The 21,442-nt window shown below is 58.2% G+C and overlaps 2 protein-coding genes across 2 annotated transcripts in view; one reads left to right on the forward strand and one right to left on the reverse strand.

The window, feature by feature from the left end:
- Positions 1–5,769, forward strand: part of HMGCS2 (3-hydroxy-3-methylglutaryl-CoA synthase 2) — a 32,620-nt gene extending 26,851 nt beyond the window's left edge. Inside the window, exons 8-10 of the mRNA XM_037907413.2 lie at positions 748–873; positions 2,029–2,151; positions 5,048–5,769. Of these exons, the coding sequence (XP_037763341.1) occupies positions 748–873; positions 2,029–2,135 (233 nt within the window). The 3' untranslated portion in view covers positions 2,136–2,151; positions 5,048–5,769. The remainder of the gene's footprint in view (positions 1–747; positions 874–2,028; positions 2,152–5,047) is intronic.
- A 3,244-nt stretch (positions 5,770–9,013) lies between these two features.
- On the reverse strand, positions 9,014–20,468 carry PHGDH (phosphoglycerate dehydrogenase). The gene is made up of 12 exons (XM_037907412.2): positions 19,827–20,468; positions 18,833–18,984; positions 17,562–17,627; positions 16,352–16,406; positions 16,161–16,259; positions 15,087–15,219; positions 14,213–14,361; positions 13,136–13,288; positions 12,577–12,709; positions 11,009–11,136; positions 10,241–10,469; positions 9,014–9,357 (listed from the first exon to the last, which is right to left on the reverse strand). Exons 1-12 carry the CDS (start codon positions 19,962–19,964, stop codon positions 9,203–9,205), a joined length of 1,590 nt encoding a protein of 529 aa, XP_037763340.1. The 5' UTR covers positions 19,965–20,468; the 3' UTR covers positions 9,014–9,202.
- Positions 20,469–21,442: the final 974 nt, after the last annotated feature.

The raw sequence follows: 21,442 nt of genomic DNA on the forward strand, positions 1-21,442 counted from the left end.
TGCTCTGGCCTGGGGATGAGGCTTCGGTTCCCAGCCCAGCCCTAAGCCTGGGGAGCTCCTGAGTCCCCAGCCTGGGCATGGTTGTAAATATCCTGAGTGCAGGAGCAGATAGTGCAGGATGGGGGCCGGAGAGTGGACCTGGACGACCCCCATGTTGAACGGGTTTTGGGGGGGTTGCCTTCCACTGGGCGGCAGTAAAGGGGGACCCTGGAACTGCCACAGCAAACCTGATCCAGAATCCAGCCAGTCTTGACTGTGATAGCGGCCAGCACTCACTGCTCCAGAGGCCGCTGCACAAACCCGGGGGGCAGTTAAGGGGTTGCTTGTCCATGGTGTGGGTGTGGGCAGGCCCCTCAGCAGCTGGCTAAGATTGGAATGTGACCTGACTCACAGTGTGACTTCAGAAAGCTCTAGGGAGGGACACTGTCCCAGCTGGGCTCCCACTGTCATCCCGAGCTGGGTGCTGGGATCGGAGCTCAGGCCACCTCCGGTGGTGAGGTGAGATTCATTAGGGATTCTTTGTCTGCTTCTGAATGGCTTTTGCCCACCTGGGAAAGGAGACAGATGGTGTACAGGGCCTGTGGGGACAGCCTTGGTCTGCAGGGGGAATTACCTGGACACCCGTCCCCTGCAGGGGATCTGCGACCTGATGGGGCAGTGTTCATTGGTTATGGATCCCTTGGGTACTCTCGGCTTCCCTAGCCCTGATTTGCTCGCTCTCTCACCAGGAGACTCTCTCTTTGCCAGGTTCCCCCCTGGACAAGCTGCTCTCCAGCCTCTCCGACCTGCAGACTCGCCTGGATGCCCGGAAGCAGGTCCCCCCAGAGGAGTTTGCAGAGATCATGAAGCAGAGAGAGGAAAGCCATCACCTGGGTAAGGAAGCACAGTCAGAGGGCCCAGCTGCAGCCAGCACTCTGGTGCTGACACCTCAGTGGGGCTGGACTTCCTAATGTTGGGCCTCTAAATCCTCAGGAAGGGGCCTGATTTTCAGTCATGCTGAGCACCTCCAGCTCCTCTCAAAGGTGGGTGGGAGTGGAGGAGGGTGCAGGTTCGGGCCTGCGACCCCTGCCCATGGCGACTATTACTGGGAAGCCCCTGCTGCTGCTTGGGGAGCTGAATCCGAGTGGAGTCTGCGTGATGGCCATCCAGGAAACATCAGTGCATATCAGTGAACTCCGGCAGCTGCAAGTCACTGGCAGACAATACACATGGAACCGCACATGGTCCCCTCTAGGGACATGCCTGAAAACCCTTGGGGTAACAGAAAAAGGGCAGGTGTCTCTTCACCCAGCCTGGCCTCAGATTCAGTGTCCCAGGCACGATGGAGAAATTCCTACTGACATCCTAATCCTGCAGTAGACACTGGCCCCCTTGCTAAACCGCCATGAACAGCTGGACACACACATCCCTTCGTTAATTACCTGGCAATGCTCCCTTACCACAGGCCCTCCTTCTTCTTTTGATTCTGTACAAACTAAGTCCAGGGAAACAAGGTCTCTTCTGCCCTAGGTACCCTTCTTCCCTGCTGGGGAAGCATGGGACCCCCCTCTCTCCCGCAGCCTGAGTGGAGGTGCAGGCCAAGGCTTTGGAGGATCATTTGAGGCCCTCACCTGACAGGAGCCTCACTGAGCTCAGATGTGCTGCGTCCATCATCTAGTGTCTGTGCTGGAGAGCTGGCTGGCTGGAGCTTTCTGGAGCCAGTCTGGCCAGAGCACCTTCTAGCTCCCCAGTAGTGTATTTGCAGGCAGCGGGGGCCAGTAGCTGGAGCCCAGGCCTGGAAGTCAGGAGACCTGGCAGCTGTTCCCAGTTGTAGCTTTCATATCATCTCATCCCTGCCAGGGCTGCCCTGCCAGAACTGCGCTGGGAGCCTGCAGGGAGATCCAGACCTCAGGGTTACGCCTCCAGCAGCTGCCCCTCTCCCCGTGGCAATGCTGCCAGGTTGTTTACAGCCCCAGCACCAGGGGATCCTGCCCCACAGCTGCAGCACCCTGGAGCAGCCACGCTTCAATCCCGTTCCTCTCTCTGCAGCAAGCCACACTCCCCAGGGCTCTAAGGACGACCTGTTCCCTGGCACCTGGTACCTTGAGCGAGTTGATGACAAACACCGCCGGCAGTATGCCAGGAGGCCACTCTAGGGGGACAGGCTGCCAGGTGGGTCTGAATCCTCCTTGGGGGCCTGGTGATTGCAAGACAAGCAAAGGCAGATGGGGAGTTGGGTGAATGGGGTGGAGGAACAAGGGATCAAGGCAGTACTTGGAGGAACTTCCTTTCTGAGTCCATTTCTCCTGGGGCATGGGAAGAACAGGGACTCTGGAGATTTCCACAAGGCAAGGATGGTTCCAGTGGGAACAAGGAAGGTCTGGGACCATCCAGCAGCTGGGTGCTCATCAGAACATTAGGAATGGCCAGACCCCTGGTCCAGCTAGCCCAATCTCCTGTCTTGGACAGTGGCCAGAGCCAGTTGCTTCAGAGGAAGGTGTAAGAACCTCACAACAGGCAGAGGTCATGTAATCTCCCCACCATACTGGGTCTCATCCTGATCTCCAGCAGTTGGAGATTGGCTTACGCCCTGAGGCAGGAGGTTTGGTGTCCCATCCCAAATGTTTGTCATTGCTGATGATATGTCTGGATACCTCTGATAGCCAGATAAAGGTCTAGTCCCTCTTTGAGTTCTGTGAAATCCTTGGCAAGATGCAAAAAGGGACTGGCTGTTGGTCAGTCTGGGCTCTTCTAGTTCTTCTTCCTCGTTTCATATGTTCCTTGCATGTGTGTGTAGACACTTCAGTGCATTAACACCTCTCGGTCTTCACCTGCTCTTTGAGGGCAGCTCCACCTGCTGCCTTACCCAGTGCTAGTGACCCAGCAGCTGCTGCCAGCATAGAGCCTGAGTTTCTCACTCCTCACCCAGCAACATGCAACACTGTTCTAAATCCGGGCAGGGTTTAGCAGGGGGAAAATGCCCTTGGAGAAAGGAGCTCGCAGAGGGGAGCTGAGTGAAATTGGGAATTTCCATCTTGACATTTCAACCTTTGGTTTGGTCCTGAAATGGGACAAAAGGTTAGAATTTCCCATTGAACAGCAAGGTCTAAATCAGGAGTGGGCAAACTATGGCCCGCGGGCCGGATCCGGCCCATCAGGGCTTTGGATCTAGCTTGCGGGATTGCCACCCCCGTGGTGCTGCGGGGCTAAGGCAGGCTCCCTGCCTGCCCTGGCCCAGCTTCCGGAAGTGGCCGGCACCACGTCCCTGCGGCCCCTGGGGGAGAGGGGGCAGAGGGCTCTGCACACTGCCCTCTCCTGCAGGCACCACCCCCTGAAGCCCCCATTGGCCGGGAACGGGGAACTGCAGCCAATGGGAGCTTCGGGGGAGGTACCCGCAGGTGAGGGCAGCGTGCGGAGCCCTCTGCCCCCGCCCTCCTCCTGCAGGGGCTGCCGGGATGTGGTGCCGGCCACTTTTGGGAGTGGCGTGGGGCCAGGGCAGGCAGGCTAAATGCTGCTGCCACCCCGGAGCCACTCAAGGTTAGGTAAGCTGCGCTGGGCCGGAGCCCGCAGCTCAAACCCCTCCTGCACCCTGCACTCCAACCCCCTGCCTTGAGCCCCCGCCGCACCCTGCACCCCTCTTGCACTCCAACCCCATGTCCTGAGCCTCCTGCAGCGCCCTGCACCCCTCTTGCACCTCAACCCCCTGCCCTGAGCCCCCTGCCACACCCCTCCTGCACCGAGCCCCCTGCCGTACCCCACACCCCTCCTGCACCCCAATCCCCTGCCCTAAGCCCCCTCCCGCACTCTGCACCGCCTTGCCCTGAGCCCCTTCCTGCACACTGCACCCCCTCCCACATCTCGCACTCCCTCCTGCACCCCAACCCCCTGCCTCAGCCCTACATTCATGGCCCTGCATGCAATTTCCCCATCCAGATGTGGCCCTCGGGCCAAAAAGTTTGCCCACCCCGGTCTAAACATTGCGTTTCAGCATTATTGAACAAAGCAAAACTTTTCAACGTTCCTCACATCAAAATGCTTCTATTCTGAGTCATTTCAACATTAAACTGTATTTCCTTACAGTGGCACATTGCCTTGTGGGGGTCACCTGTCCTCACTGGGGGCCAGGCTCCCTGGTCAGATTACATCTCCCATAACAGCATGTGATTCCCATGAGCCACCACATAGCTTGGTCAGTGTGAAATTCATGCCTTATGGGAGATGTAGTGCTCCAGGGGCCCAGCCCATGGGAGAGAAAGGGGCCAGAACTACCACTCCCATAAGGCAACGTGCCACGACATGTAAATACAGTTTTATGTTTTATTGAACTGCTACAGAATTAAATATTTTAGGTCAGTTCAAAACTGAAATATTCTGATTTGGTTCGAACCAACCTGAAATGAAATATTTTGCTTAGATTTTCACAAGGGAAAACTGAAAAGTTTCCAGAACTGTATTTTCCATTGGAAAATCATGCAGACAAATTCCCAACCAGCTCTAGGAGGATGGTAGGACTCAGTGCCAGGACTCAACAGAACCGCTCAGAGGGAGAGGCTTAGCAGCTAGGTGGGGCTGACAGACCCTGGAGGAGGGGCTTAGCAATTGGGTGGGGCTGACGGACCCTGGGGGTGGGGCTTAGCTGGCACTTTGGGGCAGCAGGACTCTGGTTCTCTGGTCCCTCTACCCGCACATGCTGCATGCCTATTTGCACTTGGAGCTGGGGGGGCGATTCCCAGCTGGAAGAGACATATCTGCGCTAGCTCTCCTGGAGCAAGTGTGCTACAAACAAACTGTTGCTGTGCACTGTGAGCTGTGGGAGGGGCTAACGCCTTCCCCAAGGGGGGGAGCAAACTGTCAAGTGTCCAGAACATGGGCCAGCTCCTGTCTGTTGAAGTGGCTGGGGTTGGGCGGGTTCTGAAGGAGGAAAGAGCGCCCCCCGTCCCCCCCAGGCTGCAGTTATTGGGCTGGTGTCCTAGGTGGGGAGCTGGGGTCTGTACCAAGGCTGTGAGCTACCATCAGGGGCGGGAGAGAGACAGCAAATTAATCCAGTCTTATTGCTCTGTCCCTGTAGACCTGCCCAGCCTCGTCAGAGCAGATCCCAAGGCAATGGCTGAACCACCAACACAGAGCCCACAGGCTCCCACCGCACCAACTGCAAACACCCTGGCTCCATTATCGCAAACGGAAAGACTGGCTGCTTTTCCCAGGGACTGCATACCTGGCTGAAGGGCCCCGTAGAGCTAATGCAGCCCTGCGTGCCTGGCTGAGAGCTTCACACCATTCGGCCATGTCAGTGCCTGGTTTAGGATGTTTTCTGATGCCAGGCGCTCATTCTGTCCCTCCCGTTTGGCACCCCTTTGCTGGAGGAGTACATTTCTGCAGTGGCAGGGTGATAACCTGGGTGTGTGCGGATCGCCCCCCCCCGCCCTTTGGCCAGCTCCAATAGACTCAATGGGAGCAAACCACAGGGTGCTATTGAAAAGAAATAAATTCCATAAGCCTTCAGAGCAATGCTGATCTGGGCTGAACAGAGCCAGAGCCTGTCCGCAGGTTTTGTTTGAAATTCTTCTCTAGGGTGGCTTAAAATTCAATAGATTTTTTGTTCTCTTCCTTTCTTCAGAGCTTTCCCCTAGCGGCCCTTAGCTCCTCCCTCCAGAGGTGGTGCTTGCTGTCCTTTGGCTGAACTGGCCTACGAAGAATGGCTCAGACGATGTCACTTTGCATAGTGCTGTAGTACTTTGTATTCCATATGCTTTTATATTGCATACAGAAATAAAGCCATTATGAATAGCGGAGGCAAACACAGCGACATCACACTGAAGGGAAACCTATAAGCCAGAGTTAAATGAGAGGCCCTCATCTGTGTGGAGGGTGTGACAGCGTTACTGCCACCAGGTGGTGCAATGATCTGGTCATGCTGGTAAGGCTGTTCTTCAGACAGTGCTGTGGAGTCTCAGGTTGTGTGTGTGAGCCCCTAAAGGGGAGGCAACATGCTGGACCAGTGGGCTGCACAGCTCTTTGCTAGACAGTAGGATGCTGGGAATCAGAACTCCTGACTTCTATTCCTGGCTTTGGAAGGAGATGGGGGCGGCTAAGTGCTGTGTTTAACTATTCTTTGCATTTATATGGTGGCCATTCATTATTGCATCCTCCAGCATTTTGCTATGCAGGAGTCAGTCTTATTGTAGACGTCATAGTCCAGCACACAGATTTGGCACATTCCATCTGAGAGACAGTATGGCTAAGTGAAGGATTCTGGGATCTGCCATATTTGAGATCTGGATTTCCCAGGCTTGCAAAATGGGTATGGAGGAGAATGTTCCTGCCCTGCCACTTCAGCAAGCACTAGGAGATCTTGCTCTGTAATAAGGGCTAGGCTGTGCAGTGCAGACAACTAATTCCAGTCACTGGAAGAGCTGTGATTAGAACTCAGTCTTCTCCAGGCTCGCAACCTTGCCCACCTTTCCCTTAGCCAAAGAATACTTCGATGGTGGAAAAATAATTCTGCGCTTGTCTGTGCAACGGCTTGGTAATGATGCAGGAGGCTGCCTGGGGCTTGGGAGCCAGCTCAGTGCACTTAGAATGCCCAGGAGACTAAGAGCAAGTGTCTAGCAAGTTCTACTGAGCACGTGCAAATGGTAAATTTCTGCAGCCTCCAACTTGATCACAGCTGTTCATGAGGATACGAAGCAGCACCTCTGAGCGCATGACTTGCCCCTGGCCAAATTGTCACGCTCCTGCGCCAAGGATGGTGATGCTCAAATAGGTTTAAAACTTATACATATATTAAGAGGAAATGAGAAGATTTTTAAACCTAATTCTGAAAGGATGACCTAATTTTTTCTCAAAAAAATAACCAGTGGCAGTGACCAGTTGGGGAAACTTCAGCCTGAGGGGTTAGTTTGATGACATTCTAAACAAATGAAAACAAGAGGTATAATGGAAAGCGTTACACAGCTTAATCTCTAGGGCAAGGGTGGGCAAACCTTTTGGCCCGAGGGCCAGATTGGGCAATACAAATTGTATGGTGGGCCATGAATACTCACAAAATTGGGGTTGGGGTGCAGGAGGGGGTGTGGGTTCTGGGGTGGATTTGGGGTGCAGGAGGGTGATTTGGACTGGAATCGAGGATAGTGGAGAGCGGGAGGAGGATCAGGACTGGGGCAGGGGGTTGGGGCGTGGGGAGAGGCTGAGGGGTGCAGGCTCTGAGCGGCGCTTACCTCAAGTAGCTCCCGGAGCAGTCCCTTCTCCAGCTCCTACACAGAGGCACGGCCAGGCGGTTCTGCACACTGCCCCATCCACTGCAGCTCCCATTGGAGCACATAGGAGCTGGAGTAGGGCCATGCCGCGGCTTCCGAGAGCCGTGTTTTGTGGCCCCCAACCCAGCGTCTCGGCCGGAGCGGGGCCGAGCCGAGTGGTCCAGCCCCCAGACACAGCGGGGCTGAGCAGTGTGGCGTGGCTCGCGGGCTGTATCTGGCCCTCAGGCCGTAGTTTGCCCACCCTTGCTCTAGGGCTTGTGCAGGCTTGCTCCTCCTTGCAGTCTAATACACAAAAAGGTGTACCGCTGCAGAACGCCTCCCCTTTTTAGGGATGGGAGAGGCAGAAATGCTGTCAGGCCTTCTCTATGGAACCAGAAAACGAGAGCTCAGCCCCTCTTGCAGGTCACCTTACGCATGTGTTCTGCAGTATATGCACTCGCTAGGTTTTCTAATGGTCCGAACTCTCATTTTACAGTAGAATATGCTAAAGTCCAGCAAAGCGTGGACTTGACAGGGAAGAGCCGAGTGACAAATTTGCTATGGAAAGGGCCAGTTGTTTTTGCACCATCTCTCTTTCAGGGAGAGAGAGGAGGCGCCAAGGCCCTCTCAGTATGTTAAAAATGGGCAAAACTTTTTTCCAACTCCCCCCTTCTTAACTTGAATATGGCTGGAGAGATGTAGGTTAGTCTCCTACAATCAAGCGTGGCCCTGAGGTCAAGTCTAGAATATTTCAGCCCCATAACATGAGCATTGCAAAAAGCACAAGGACATCCAAATAGGATTCTAATAGAAACAGTTTCTGTAACCTTAACTCTGGCACTTGCACCAGCTCAGCCTGTAGTATAAACAAGCACTTCTAGCCAGCCTCACCTAGACTTCAAGCAGGGCTTGGTTTTTAAATCTCAACCACATCTCCAACCAAACCACTTTTGAAGAAAACTGGCACAGGAGTTTGACTTACAGAGTGTCTGAACCAAAATCGGCAAGGGCAGGGGTCTTGCGAACATTGGCATGTCAGGCCAGCAAAGCATCTGTTCCAGTTTGGGACCGGTGGCTGAATCCTTGTCACAGGCTGACTGGTCCCTTTAAGAGTTGGTGGGGGTGGTGTCCAGTGCACCTGTGGCTGATTACCTGCTGTCCAGTCAGTCTTAAGACAAGGCACCTGGGGTCTACAGCAGCAGAAGAGGAAGCTGTAGAGAGCAGAAGGCTGCAGGAACATGTGTGATGTCAGACTCCAGCCAAGTAGGGGCCTGCCAAATGCAGGGAAGAACTAGGGTGCAGCTAGAAGGTTGGGAAGCCCCAGGACTGAGTGGTGGTATGAATTCTACATAAACCAATGAGACCCAGAAGGGGAATGTATTAAGGGCTGAGGTCTGGAGTTTATTTAAGGAGCCCTGCAGCGGGTAAACTGATGCAGGGCCGCTCTATAGCGACCAGGAAGGGTCACTTGGGAGGCAGCTGCGCCTTTTACAGTCCCACATGCAGGGGCTGGGGCCAAGGCTGGAGGTGTTCCTGGCCCCTCTCCTTTGGGTGCATCTAAGCAGCTGGAGAGAGGCTGGAGTCTGTGCTGCCAGGGCAGGGCTGTAAAGTGCCAGCCTGCACCGTGGGCATGCTGTGGTGCCAGTGTAACAGTGACCTTGCCAGGGGAACAGGAGCGAGCAAAGACATTCTCCCTGCTGCGGGCAAACTCCTGCTTCACCCCAGCATACCCTGTGACCTCTTCCCCTCCCGCCCTGGGTTGCTGCGGGACACTGAACACAAGAGACAAGCACACGCTCTCCTCCCAAATGCTGTATTGACTGTGCTGGGATTTCCTAACTACAACCAATGCTGTGCCTGGCCCCAGCTGAGCTTGCTGGCTGGCACAGTGCTGCCAGGGGAGGGGTTGCATGCTGGTCTTGAACCCGGCCTGGCTTTGGTGGGAGAACAGCTCCCCTGGGAAGCGGCTGCAAGCTCACTGTAAAGGGCTAGAGTGTGAGCTGGAAGGCCTCTGTCACATGCTGCTTCACGTCACCGAGGGCCCCGACTGCTGAAGAGATTCCCAAGATGCTCCACTCTTCTCCCGCCACAGCACAGGAGCTGTGGTAGGACTGGAGCTGTACCCGAGCCTTCCCCAGCAGCCCTGCAGATGGGAACAGCACAGAGAGCTCACGCTGTGTGCCTGCTGGGGCAGGAGCACCCAACTGCAACACAGCCCTTGGCTCTGCCCTGCCGCGACTTAGCACCCCACTGAACATTCCTGCGGGGGCAGGACAAGGCTGAGAGCAGCAGTCCCTTGTGGCTATGGGGCTGGCAGCCCCTGAGCCTTCCCTCACAATCAATGGAAAACTCAGCCCGCCCTCTGGCCAGCATGGCCAAGCAGCCCAGGCTGGTGCAGACAGGTCCTCTGGGACACCAGGCCCATTGTCTGTCAAACCTGTTTCAGGAGTAGGGGATGTTTAATGGCAAAGCAACACCCGGCCCCTGCCTTCCCCATCGCTCCCCCGGCCCCTGCTGCAGCCGTTGCCTGCCAGAGGCAGGTGGCCTCATTACAGCCGTAGGTTGTCTTCTCACAACCCCTGGCCCTCAGTTCGCATCATGCTCCCCTCCCGCCCCCATTCCCAAAAGACTGCCGGGAACTCCCCTGTAATCCCCCCACTGTACCCTTTCCCCTGTATCTTCCCAACCGAGTGCCTTGGATGAGGAGCACAGGGTGGGGTCCAAGAGACCGGGAGCCCATCACTGGTGCAGGTGGATCATGGACCTGTAGCCCCCTACATTCCTGCTTCTCAGGACTGAGGCTTTGTCTGAGCCAGGACTCCCCGCCGGGGCACACTGCTCCCCCTGGTAACTCTGACGGCTGCCTAAGGCCCTGCAGCCTCTTAACTCAGCCTGGCACAATGCTGGCCCCAGAGAGGCAGCAGCTGTCAGGGTGGGATCTCACCCCTCCCCTTGGTGAGGTGGGACATTCAGGGCCTAACTGTAACTCATGGACTGGGCGTGGCACGGGCAGGCTCCTTCCTCACCGATCACTGCAGGCAGCGTGCTGGCGTTGGCAGCTTTGGCTCTGTAGAGCAGCAGGTGGCCAGTGAGAGGAACCGGCTGCTTGAAGTTGGCTCCGTTGAGCTCCTGCAGGACGGGGGTGCTGCCTTGGACTGAGCCCACTAGACTGGAGGGGGTCCCCTGTAAGGTGACCTGCAGGAGACTGTCACCGCTGTACAGTTCCGGCACTGCGTTGCTGTGAGTGGTTGTGACCTGAAGGGGAGAGGGGAGATGACCGCTCAGCAGCCCCATGTCATCGCGGTGGTACTACCACGCCCCCAGGAGGTACAGCTATCCCCAGGGTACAGCAAAGTGACTTGCCCATGGTCTCCCTGGGAATCTGTGGCAGTGCAGGGAATTGAACCCGGGTCTCTGAAGCCCTAGCCCTGGCCCCATCCTTTCCCTCTCACCCTCTGAAGGGGCTGCAGGCCAGAGAACACCCAGCTGGTGCTAGCCAGGGGCTGGGGCTTGTCAGGGCCCCCTCTAGGGGTCCTACAGGGGGAGACCATCCAGCAGATGCCAGGTGTCCTTGCCTACGTGTAAGGGGTGAGGTGGGAGGGTGCCCTGCTAGTGCAGGGGCAGGGAGTGCCTGCTGGGGGATATGATGAAATAGAGGTGGGCTCTGGTGTTGGCAGACGGGCCAGTGGACAGTTTGCCCCACACCAGGCAGGCCCAGTGAAGAGACCTAGGGAGGAGACTCCATGTGCACTGACTCCTGGCTGTGTGACTGGGGTCCCAGGCAAGCCGTGTACCTTCAGTCCAGCCTCCTGGACCAGCAGCAGTCCATTCACCAGGTTCACATCCTTCTGTGCTATTCCTTCTAGCAGGCCAGTAGCCACAGCAGGGCTCAGGTAACTCCCGGCCTTCTGCAAGGGCACTCCTGAGGGTGCAGGGAGCCATGAGGGTTACACAGACATGCTAGCAGAGCCCCAGCCGCAGTAGATCCCCACCCCATGCCAGGCTCCTCTCACTGCTTCCTGCCAGAGGCCACGTTTTAATACAAGGACTCTGCTGTCCCGCTCCCACTCGTGTGGCCCAGCCCTGCCGATCGCCATCACCTCCCATCCCATCAGCTCCAGCAGCTGCTCCCCTGGAGAAGTGACAGGAGCAGAGTAACAAATGTAAATGAGCAGCCAGCACCATAGGTCCACCCGTGCTCACTGCCTCCCAGCTTGGGAGCCTCTGCTTCAGAGTTTTGGCCAACCTGGTTTCATAACTCCAGAGCAAGTGGGTGTCTGCCATTTCCCCTGGAGACTATTCCCCAGCTTGGCTTCCCCTTTCCTGCTGCTGTTCCTCCACCGCACTGTGTGAAGCCAGGGCAGGCCCAGCCGCCCCCCACCAAACCCCACTCTGCTCCTTCCTAGAGCTGGTGGACACTTGGAATTTCCATTTTGCAGGAAGTTTTGACATTTCTAAATGTATTTGTGTTCCAAATCTGACTGAAAACAAACGTTTTCAACATTTCCCGTGAAATGTGAATTTCAAACAGGTTTGGGAAGAGTGTCTGGGGAATTTGAAGTGTTTTGTTTGTGCATTATTTCACAACATGACTTCCAAACCTCTTCCAGTTTTATTGGATGGGGTTTTTGATTGTTACATTTGTACATCATTTCACGATGGGGCTGGAGCAGTAGTGCATGATGTACAAATATAACGATCAAAAACTCCATCCAGTAACGTTTGAAGAGGTTTTGAAGTTAACAAATAAAATTTGGAAATGTTACAAAATGAAAATTTTTCCCCGTGTGAGAACTTGTTAAAAGTGATATTTTAAAAAAATGTTTAATTTAGACAAAAGTGGAATTTTCCCCCTCAAAACGAGTTGATGAAAAGTTTCCAGCCCGTTCTCCTCTTCTCCCTCAAAGGGGAGACAGGTGGGTGAGCAGACAGGATATTGCTGGTTTGTCCCTGGCCTGGGCCCTTAGGGGATGTCCACACTGCATTGTAAAACCGACATTTTGCAGTGAGGACGCAGGTCAAGCCAGAAGGTTTGTGTAGTGCAGTATGGCCAGGTGAGACCTGGCTCCAGCAATTGTAAATGCAGGTTTACAGCGCAGGGTGGACTGGATGCTCAAGCATGGACTTGGAAAACGCTAAGCCCGGGACCACAATGCAGTGTAGACATACCTTCAGCTGCCACATGCCTTGTCCTGCCCCGCCCAGGGCAGCCCTGGCACTGCACAGCACCCCCTCTCTGCGGCACTGCTGTGTCAGCACAAGGGCAGAGACACAGGGCCCGCATGCTGCCCACCCAGCTCTTGGAGAGCACCACCGCTTGAGAGGAGCAACCCAGCTCTGCCACCCAGCCCTGCGAGCTCACCCAGTGTGGAGACCTGCACACTTCCCTTCACCGGGCTGGCCAATGTCTGCAGCAGCACACCCAGGGCTTTAGCCAGGGCGATCCAGGGCTTAGTCTGAGGTTCCAAGGCGCTGCTGAGAGCCTGGCCGTTTACCTGTGGGCAGGGGAGGAAGAGGAAAGGGGGCTGAATACATAGTGGGCTGATGGGAAGGGAGAACGCCACTCGCTAGCTCCTGTACAGCGCTTTTTACCCAGTGATCTGCCAGCACTTTACAGAGGAGGGTAATAGCATTACCCCCACTGTACAGATGGGGAAACTGAGGCACACAGCAGGGCAGTGACTTGCCCAAGGTCAGCCAGCTGGCAGAGCCAGTAATTGAACCCAGTTCTCCTGAGTCCCAGTCCAGTGCTCTAGCAACTAGGCCACACACAATCTGAGTCCTGGAGCAGAGGCAGGACCTGAGGCAGCATGAGATGCTCAGTTAACTGTTGGCAGGGCTGTCTGCTTGCTCAGAGCTCTGCTGAGGCAGCGCCCATCCTTGCCCGCAGCCTGCATCTCTCCCCGTGCCCCCTCACTCACCACGCCAGCCAGCACCTTCCCCTGGGCCAGGTCCACAAACTGAAGGGCGATTTCTTTGCCACAGCGGCTCTGTGCTTCCCGGGTGCTGGCGCCCAGGTGGGGGCAGCTGATCACGTTGGGATGGTTCACCAGGGTGCGGTCCTGGGGCGGCTCCTGCAGACACAGCCTGTCCCATTAGCCCGAGCCGCCCTCCAGGTGAGTGGCCCTGCCTGAAGGGGCATTGCAGCGAAGCACGGTGGAGACGTGGGCACAGCTCCTGGGCTGCAGGCTGGTTGAGTAGCCTGAGTGGCATTTCAGTCCCAACGGCTGATACTGGTGGGGAGGGTACAGCTGGCACACAGCAGGGGTGTAGCACCCAGCATGAAGGGGGGGTGTCCCGTCCCTATGGCCTGCACAGGGTGGGGGAGACTTCGCTCCCATGCAGAGGACAGAATTAAGGCTGGTTTGGGAATGTTACGGAGTTTCCGATGGGCCATTTCTGAAGGCCTGGCAAGGCTGGGCCCCAGCTCCTCCCCAGAGCCGGGTGCAGATGAGCAGGCGGGCTGCCTCTGCATGGTGGGGGCTGACTGCCAGGGGGCAGGGAAGTGAGTGTCACAGCTGGGTAGGGGGAAGCAGAGTCAGCCCAGGCCTACAGGCCTTGGGCTCAGGGCTACAACAGCAAGGGTGGCTGCGAGGGCTGGAACGTAATGCTCTCCAAGCAGCTAAACCCTGGTGTCAAACTCAACAGCAGGCACAGGGCCCCAAGCCCTGGCGAAGCGGAGCCCATGGCCCGTGAACGAGCCAGGGTATGGGGCCAGGGCTCTGCACCCACTACCCCCAAGGAGCTACAAGACCATTACATGGACCAGGAGTGACCCACCCTGGGCAGCAGAGTGGGGATGAACAAGGGGCAGGCTCCTCTGCACCTCCCAGGCCTGGCCCAAGGTCCTGCAGCTGGGACGGACCCTCTGTTTCTGTGCCCATCCCCCTCCTAGGGCAGCAGGCCTTGGCTTGGGGCCAGGGCCCCCATCTGCTGTGGCAGTTCCATGGGGGAATGTGCTCTGGGTCCTGCCTCCGCCCAAGGCCCCATTTACCTACCTCGGTGAAGACGTCGAGGCCGGCTCCCCCACACTGGCCAGACTGCAGCGCCCGGAGCAGCGCCCCCTCATCCACAATGCCCCCTCGAGCACAGTTCACCACCTGCACCCCCCGCCGGCACTTGGCAAAGGTGCTGTCGTTCAGTAACCCTGGGGAGAGATAGCAGGAGGGTAGAGTCTGACAACAAGCTAGCTCGCTCTCCTCCCAGCGTGGGCTGCCCTGGACCCACCCACACCCCCCAGGGAATCCCAGTTAACTGTGTGCAGCTGGTCCCGGCTGGCAGCAGAGCACACACCTACTGGCCTGAGCCCTGGGAGGGACAAACCCCAGTCCAGGCCAGAGGGAGTGCTCTAGGGGAGTGTCCCTTAGAGTCCTCTCTTCTGCGATCCCATCCTCCGCCTCAGCATCCCCCTGCCTCCATCTCCCTTCACTGCTGGGGCGTTCTCCTTGGAGGGCCTAGCTGTGAGCCCGCAGTCAGCGTGACAGGACCCCCCTTCACCCTGGCTGGGCTCCGCTATTGGCAGAAGCAGGATGGGAGCTTGTGCACTGGGCTACCATGGTTCTGCCAACCTGCCACCCTCCTGACTGCTGCCCCTGCCATTCCAGCCCTGCCCCTCGGCATGGCTCTGCCAATGTGCCAGCCCCCTTACTGCTGCCCCCCATCCCTCTGGCACAGCTCTGCCAGCCCGCCACTCCCATGACCACTGTTATCCAGATCTCCTGCTATGGAGCCCTCATCTTGTCCTGCATGCGGCTGTATCTGACTCTCCCCCAGGTCTGTTTTCCCCTCCAGCCCCCAAGCCCTGTTAATCCCACGGCCTTCAGAGGGGAGACGCAGAGGCTGGCGTGGCTGCTCTGGGCCCTGCTTCCCTACCTGTGGTGGAGGGCAGGAGCGGCGTGTGTACCGTGATGAAGTCGCACAGGGGCCAGATCTGCTCCAAGGGTAGCTGCTGCACACCGAAGGCAGCCGAGTCCTCGGGTGTGATGATGGGATCGTACCCTATGGTCTAAGCACAGCCACAGCCACTCGCACAGCCCAAGCTGACCTCCTCAGCTTTGGGGGACAGGCCCCCCAAGCCCTGGGGGAGGGGACCTTGGGCAGTAGGGGGCCCGTCCTGAGGGCTGCCCTGTCTTTTCCGAGGTGCAGCAGGGAAAAAGCCCAGTGGGCAAAAGGCCGGGGGGAGGGGGCTCGGTAGGGCCCCCCCTAGGGGCGGAAGGGGGAAGAGCTACCAAAGCACAGGGGGCAAGGGGCAGCCCCGACCCAGCGCTCCTTACTGAGCAGACCCAGAGCCCTGTCCCGGCTGGCTGGGCTCTAGTCCAACTTGGGTCATGGCTCATCCTGGCTGGAGGCTGCCTTTGCTGCCTGAAGCGGCGCCCGCCCCGCGAAGTAATTAATGCCCCTTTGCTCTCGCCAGAGAATCCGCACAGCACCCAGGCACAGGGAGCTTCTCCCACAGCGTCAGCACCGTGCTCCCAGCCTTCCCATCGCACACTGCTGGCTAACAGGGCAAGTCTCTGCCTTCCCAGCCGCCCACGGCCCCACGGATGCACTGTGGCGTAGGAGTGCAAGGGGCAGAGTTAAGGGGAGCTTCCCCCATTGCCTTTCCTGGCTGGGCACTGCTCCAGAGTCACATCAGTCTGAGGCACAAGAGATGCCCATGTCCCCAGAGAGGCTCCGGGCAGGTACAGACAGAGCAGCCCCCTCCTTAGCGCCCCCCAGGGGCTGCAGCTGCACGGAGAAGCAGATTAACCCTTTCTCCTCCATTCCCCTGGCTGGAGGGAGAATTAATCCCCTCCTCCCCCCACTCCCTGTGTGTATTGCGGGAGGAGCATGGGGCACATTAACCCTCGCTCTCACCCTCCCTGGGCACGACCTGCCCTGCGCCTCACCAACCCAACCGAGCCTCTGGGTAGGTTAACCCTTTCCCTTCCCTGCTCTCTCCCTTACCTTCATCCCGAAGGCCTGCATCCTGGTGGCCACTTCTCTCCCGATACGGCCCAGGCCCAGGATGCCCAGGGTTTTCCCGTAAAGCTCCATTCCCATGAACTAGATCAAGGAACGCAGACAGGGCTGTGACTAGAGGCTCCAGGGCAACCCACCACCCCAGCACTGCCACGGAGATGGCATCGGACTCTTACCTTCTTACGGTCCCACTTCCCCTCCTTCATCGAGGCGGCTGCTTGGGGGATTTGCCTGAAACACCAACAGCCTCGTGGTCAGCAGAGCCTGCAGCCCCTGGCTGAGCCACCCGGGGCAATCCACACTCCATGGGGGCTTCCAGCACCCCACGGGGCTGTGGGGCCTGGTAGGGGGCACTTCTTGTGTCTGTGCCCCCGGCATGGGGCATGCCCACTGTGGGGTCAGTGCCCTGCAGAGCATATGAGCCCCAGGGGGAGGTGTGTGGGGGGGAAGAGAGGTGCTTTGTGGGTGTCAACACACCCCAGTGTCCATGCTCTGCAAGGCTACAGGGCGGTGGCTTTGTTCCTTTCCACCCTTCCCCAGCTGGTGTGTGGGGGTCACAGGCTGTGGAAGGACCTGGGCACATGGGTGGGTAGTTTGGAGTTGGGGGCCAGTGGCAGTGATTGTGAGCAGGGGACAGCCAGGTGCCAGGGCTCTAGGTAGGGGCTGAATCAATGGTAGGGACTAGGGGGTACCCTGGGGGCTCTGTGCGGGAGGTGTAAGAGCAGTGATGGGGGGGTGGGTGTCCTGGGGGCTCTTGGCGGGGGAAGACAGGTGCAGTGATGGGGTGGGTGGGTGCAATGATGAGGAGCAGGTAATGGTGGCTGTTTGCCAGCGTGACCGAAATGGGCAGTGCAAAGGGACTCGAAGCTGCCTTTCAGTGGTGGGGAGGAGCATGCCAGTGGGACACAGGCAGGGTCCCGTGGCTCCCTGCTGGGTGTGGAGCTCTGAGCCACATGGCTGGGGATGGGGAGCCAGTGGCTTCTGGATGTCTGGTGCTCTCTGCAGGGTGGCTGGCAGTGCCAGGGAGTGGGTGGGAGCCGAGTACCCAGGGCCCTGTGCTGGGGGCAGTGGGTTCGGAGGCTCCATGCTGGCAGGGGTGATGGGGAGACAGGGCTTATGGATCAGTGGAGGAGATGGGGAGTCGGTGCTCTGGCTTTGTGCCTGGGGCAGGTCAGAGGGGACGTCCCAGGGCTCCAAGGCAGGGGCGGGGTGGGAGCTGGATGCTGAGGGCAGGGGCCATGGGGAAGAGGCACATGCTGGGGCCGAGCACAGATGAGCCGAGCACAGTGCACTGTGTGGGGGACTTGGGCTGTGGGCTATTCCTGAGATCCCCAGGCAGTGACGGGATGACGGGTGACGGTTGCCCCGGGGGGCAGACGTGCTCACCTAGCCAGGCTCAGGATCATCCCACAGGTGAGCTCCGCTGCGCTCAGGCTGTTCCCGGTGGGTGTGCTGAGGGCAGAGCAGAGCACACTGGGGTTAGCACAGACATCGGGGACAGGGGAGCCCTGGTGGGCCCCATGGGGCAGGCCTGGGAGTGCTCCTTGCAGTCACTTTCCCAGGGCTTGCGGACACTCAGCCTGAATGAGACTTGCCAACATTCCTAGCCATGATGGCTCTGAACTGGCAGCACTGACTATACTGTCACCCCAAGGCAGGGGCCCCCAGGCACACAACTCAGTGCTTCGCTGGCTCCGTCTGCCGCTGTCACGTCAGCCTGCAACATCTAGTCTCTTCCAGCCGTGCTGCCCCCCACTTTCTCCCTCCTGCTGAACAGCTGGGTTGGGTCAATTCTAACCCCCCCCATCCCCATGGTAGCTGTGTTTCCCCAGCTGCATCTCGTTCTGTTCCCATGCCCCATTGCATAGGCTCTGCAGCTGGGATCGGTTCTTGGGGGCCTGCCACAGCCTACTCACATTGGGGGATCTGCCCTGTGGGACACTGCCCCCTCCCCCAAGCAGCCCATCAGAGCAAGGCGGGGCTGGAGCATGAGTGAATAACCAATCTGTCAGTCTGGTGGCCAACATGAAAAACCCAGAACAACAAAACATTTTGTTTGACTCAAAAATGAATTCGTCATTTAATATTCAAGGGTTTTTTTAACTTTTGCTTTTTAACCAAGTTCAGCTGGATTTCAGAAGTTGTTTCAAAACAGAAAGTCAAAAGGCTCCATTGCAAAAGTCAAAGCAAAACGTTTTCAAAGTTTCACTCCATTTTTGGCTGAATCAATTTGCTGAATTTGGCCCCAAACTGCATTTTCAGCAGAAAACTAAGTATAAAAAAAAGGTACGTGGCCCTAGGCGGACCACCCAGGAGCACCCTCAGAGCCAGCTGCGCTGCTAAACCTTTGGGACCTGACCCAGAGCCCTGTGCCCCCCACGAGACATGCTCAGAGAGAATGGGAATGGAACCGTGCCCCTTTCAACTCCTGTGTAGTCCCTGGAGCCTTTTCTAAGTAATGGCGTGGCAGCAGGGGTACCACATGCCCACACATCTGCAGGTATGCACCCTGGATCTGCTCAGATGCTGCCCCCCTCCCATGCACACAAGCGCTGACCTCGGACACACGTGTCCAGAAACTGGACACACGTTGCCAAGGCCAGCACAGCCATTGTGCGGGAAGAAGCAGCTCTGTCCTGGAGTCAGACTGCTCTTACTTCATCACCAGGATGCCCTTCCTTGTAGCTGCCTCCACATCCACGTTGTCGACACCGGTGCCGGCCCGACCTATCACCCGCAGCTTCTCAGCAGCCTGGATGATGTCTGCGGTCACTTTGGTCGCTGAGCGGACGATGAGCCCATCACAGTCCTAAAGGAGTGAGTGCCGGAGTGGATGGGAAGAGGAGGCCAGAGCCCTCCCCCCGCTTCCATAAACCACTGCTCCCCCCACCCCCTGGTGTGGGTCTTAAGGCCAGAAGGGCCCCTAGCCAGCCTGACCCCAGTATAGCAGGCCCCCAGGAGCCACCCCCAGGCGTTCCAGCCCAGAGCCTGGGGTTTAGACAGAGACGCCCCAAGCCGGGTGCAAAGTGTCAGAGACTCTACCCCGTCCCTGGGCGAGGTTCCAGCACTTGTTCCAGTCTGACTCTGCCCCCTCCCCCAGGGTTTTGCTGCCCCAGGGGCAGAGACCCACACGTCCCAATAGGGGGGAGCCTTGGCTGTCCTGCCTGCAGGAGCCCCGGTTCCTCCTGCCCCGGGTCACACCAAAGCCTCTGCTCTGCCCCCAGCTGGGGCCCTGCTTCTCTTCTGGAGCCCCTCTCCCCGCCCATGCCCGCTGAGCGTGCCTAGCCCCCACCCCGGGCACGGGAGCTGGGGGGCCCACCGGCTCTGGGGGGTTCTGGCTGGGGCGGTGCGGGGGGGGGAGCAGGGCTCCCCAGCAGAGGCTGGACCCGACCCCACACGTGCAGCCCTTGGCTGGACGGTCGCCTCAGCTCCTGCCCGCGGCACCCCCCGGCCCAGGCCTCGAGTCCCCGCGCCGCGCAAAACTCACGGCTGTTGCATCAGGCGCGGGGCGGGGAGCGCGGCCGGAGCCCGAGCCAGCCAGGACTCGGGGGGCCCTGTGCCGGGCACGGGCCAGCTGGCACCCGGGAGCAGCCCGCGTCCTCTGCCCAGCCTGCACCCCACCGAGCAAGGCAGCGCCCCGGCAGCCCCCACCTGGATCTCCGCCAGCAGCTGCTCCCGGCTGAGGTTGGGCTTGTCCAGCGCCTGGATGCCGCCGGCCTGCAGCAGCTGCTTGCAGCAGGGGTCCAGGCTGTCGCTGAGCAGCACCTTGCTCAGCGTGGCGAAGGCCATGGCGAGCGCAACGGCTGCGGTCAGCCAGGGACAGGCGGCTGCACGCCTGGCAATCCGGGAGCTGCGCCTTCAGCTCCGCAGCTCTCCCTAAACCCGGCTAGCCCCGCCCCGGTCTGTCACTCCCCGGCTCCGCAGCACCCCCGCCCCTGCCTCCCCCGGCCCAGCAAGCGGGACAGCGCTGCCCTGCCAGCCGCGGGCACATCGTCCCGGCCCGGGCCCGGGAGCAGGCGTTCGGGGACCTGTAAGAGCGCACAGGAGCCCGCTGCCTGCCCTGCACCTGAGCTGGGGCTGCCCTGCACAGCAGGACCCAGACTCTGCCTCCTTACAACGGGGAGGGGCCCTTCCCCTGGAGATGGTCTGTGCCCTGTGGAGGAAGGGAGACCCGGCCAGCAGCTCAGCTCCCCCAGGCCTCAGTCGGTCTGTCTGCAAAGTGGGGTTAATAAGGTCTCCCTCCCTGGCAGGGGTCTACACATTCCCTGTCTGTAGAGAGAGCCTCCCATGGAAGGGCTGTGAGATCAGTGCTATGGTAGGAGTGTTATTACTCTCAGTCTCACTGAAGGCCTCTGGGACTTGGTTCCTCTGGCTGAAAACCAGCCCCCGGAGGCCAGTCGGGATTCAGGTCCTGGCAGGATTTGGGCTTATGCAAAGCTCATTGGGGTGGGTGTGTAGCTTCACACTAGCCAACCCCTCCCCCTTTCAAGTGCAGCACACCCATCGCTTGCCCGTTCTTGCAAAGTGAGTTGGAAAACCACTCAGCAGAGGGGCAAGCATCTGACAGTCGGCAGCCAGGGCCAGATTCTGTCCTCAGTGATGCTGGGGTAAATCTGGAGTCACTCCACTGAGGTCACCAGTGTCCCTCCAGCGGTACGTGGGTGTAACTGAGATCAGGATCCCTCTAGATTAGGAACTCGTATTCCTCCCAATCCCTTTTGCTGTGATTTGAGGCAAAGCATGCTGTTAAGAATTTCTATTTTGTGGCTGGACGGCCTTCTCTGCCTCTCGTCTTAAAAATTGAAGGGCCAGAGTAGATTGTCTGAAGCTCCATTTTCTCTTCCATGCCATAGAAGAGTCGTCATTCTTGGCTCCTCGTGCTTGTGACAAGGTCGAATGCTGTGAACAGTAGGAACGGCACGAAGGAATCCCCAGTAAAGGTGATTTGTCCATCATCTCTGCCATTGCAAAGGAAACTCTTGTCCGGGACAGGTGAGTTGCACAAAGAAAACACGCTGCCTTCCAGATAAGGATCCACATGATTCGTCCCTCCCACCATTGGCCACCACTGACCCATTTGTAAAATCAAGGCCAGTTCTAATATCTCCCATCACAAGCTTCCAGTTGGGCAGGGCATGCACAGTCCAATCTCCCCAGTTAGATGTCCACATGACTTGCCAGTCATGCCCACCGGCCACTCATGAAAAAAACAAAGCCCGCTTTGATATCTACAGGTCATGAGCTTCCCTATGGCCCATGCGGGGCTA

This window comes from Chelonia mydas, chromosome 8 (assembly GCF_015237465.2).
Source record: "Chelonia mydas isolate rCheMyd1 chromosome 8, rCheMyd1.pri.v2, whole genome shotgun sequence".
Taxonomy (NCBI): Eukaryota; Metazoa; Chordata; order Testudines; family Cheloniidae; genus Chelonia; species Chelonia mydas.

Bases quoted from the DNA above. Each gene is read 5' to 3' on its own strand.
- PHGDH (XM_037907412.2), bottom strand. From the start codon at position 19,964: ATGGCCTTCGCCACGCTGAGCAAGGTGCTGCTCAGCGACAGCCTGGAC. The intron at 17,628-18,832 runs GTAAGAGCAGTC...CTCTGCCCTCAG, and splicing joins AAGGGCATCCTGGTGATGAA to CACACCCACCGGGAACAGCC. The intron at 13,289-14,212 runs GTAGGTAAATGG...CTGTGTCTGCAG, and splicing joins GCCTCGACGTCTTCACCGAG to GAGCCGCCCCAGGACCGCAC.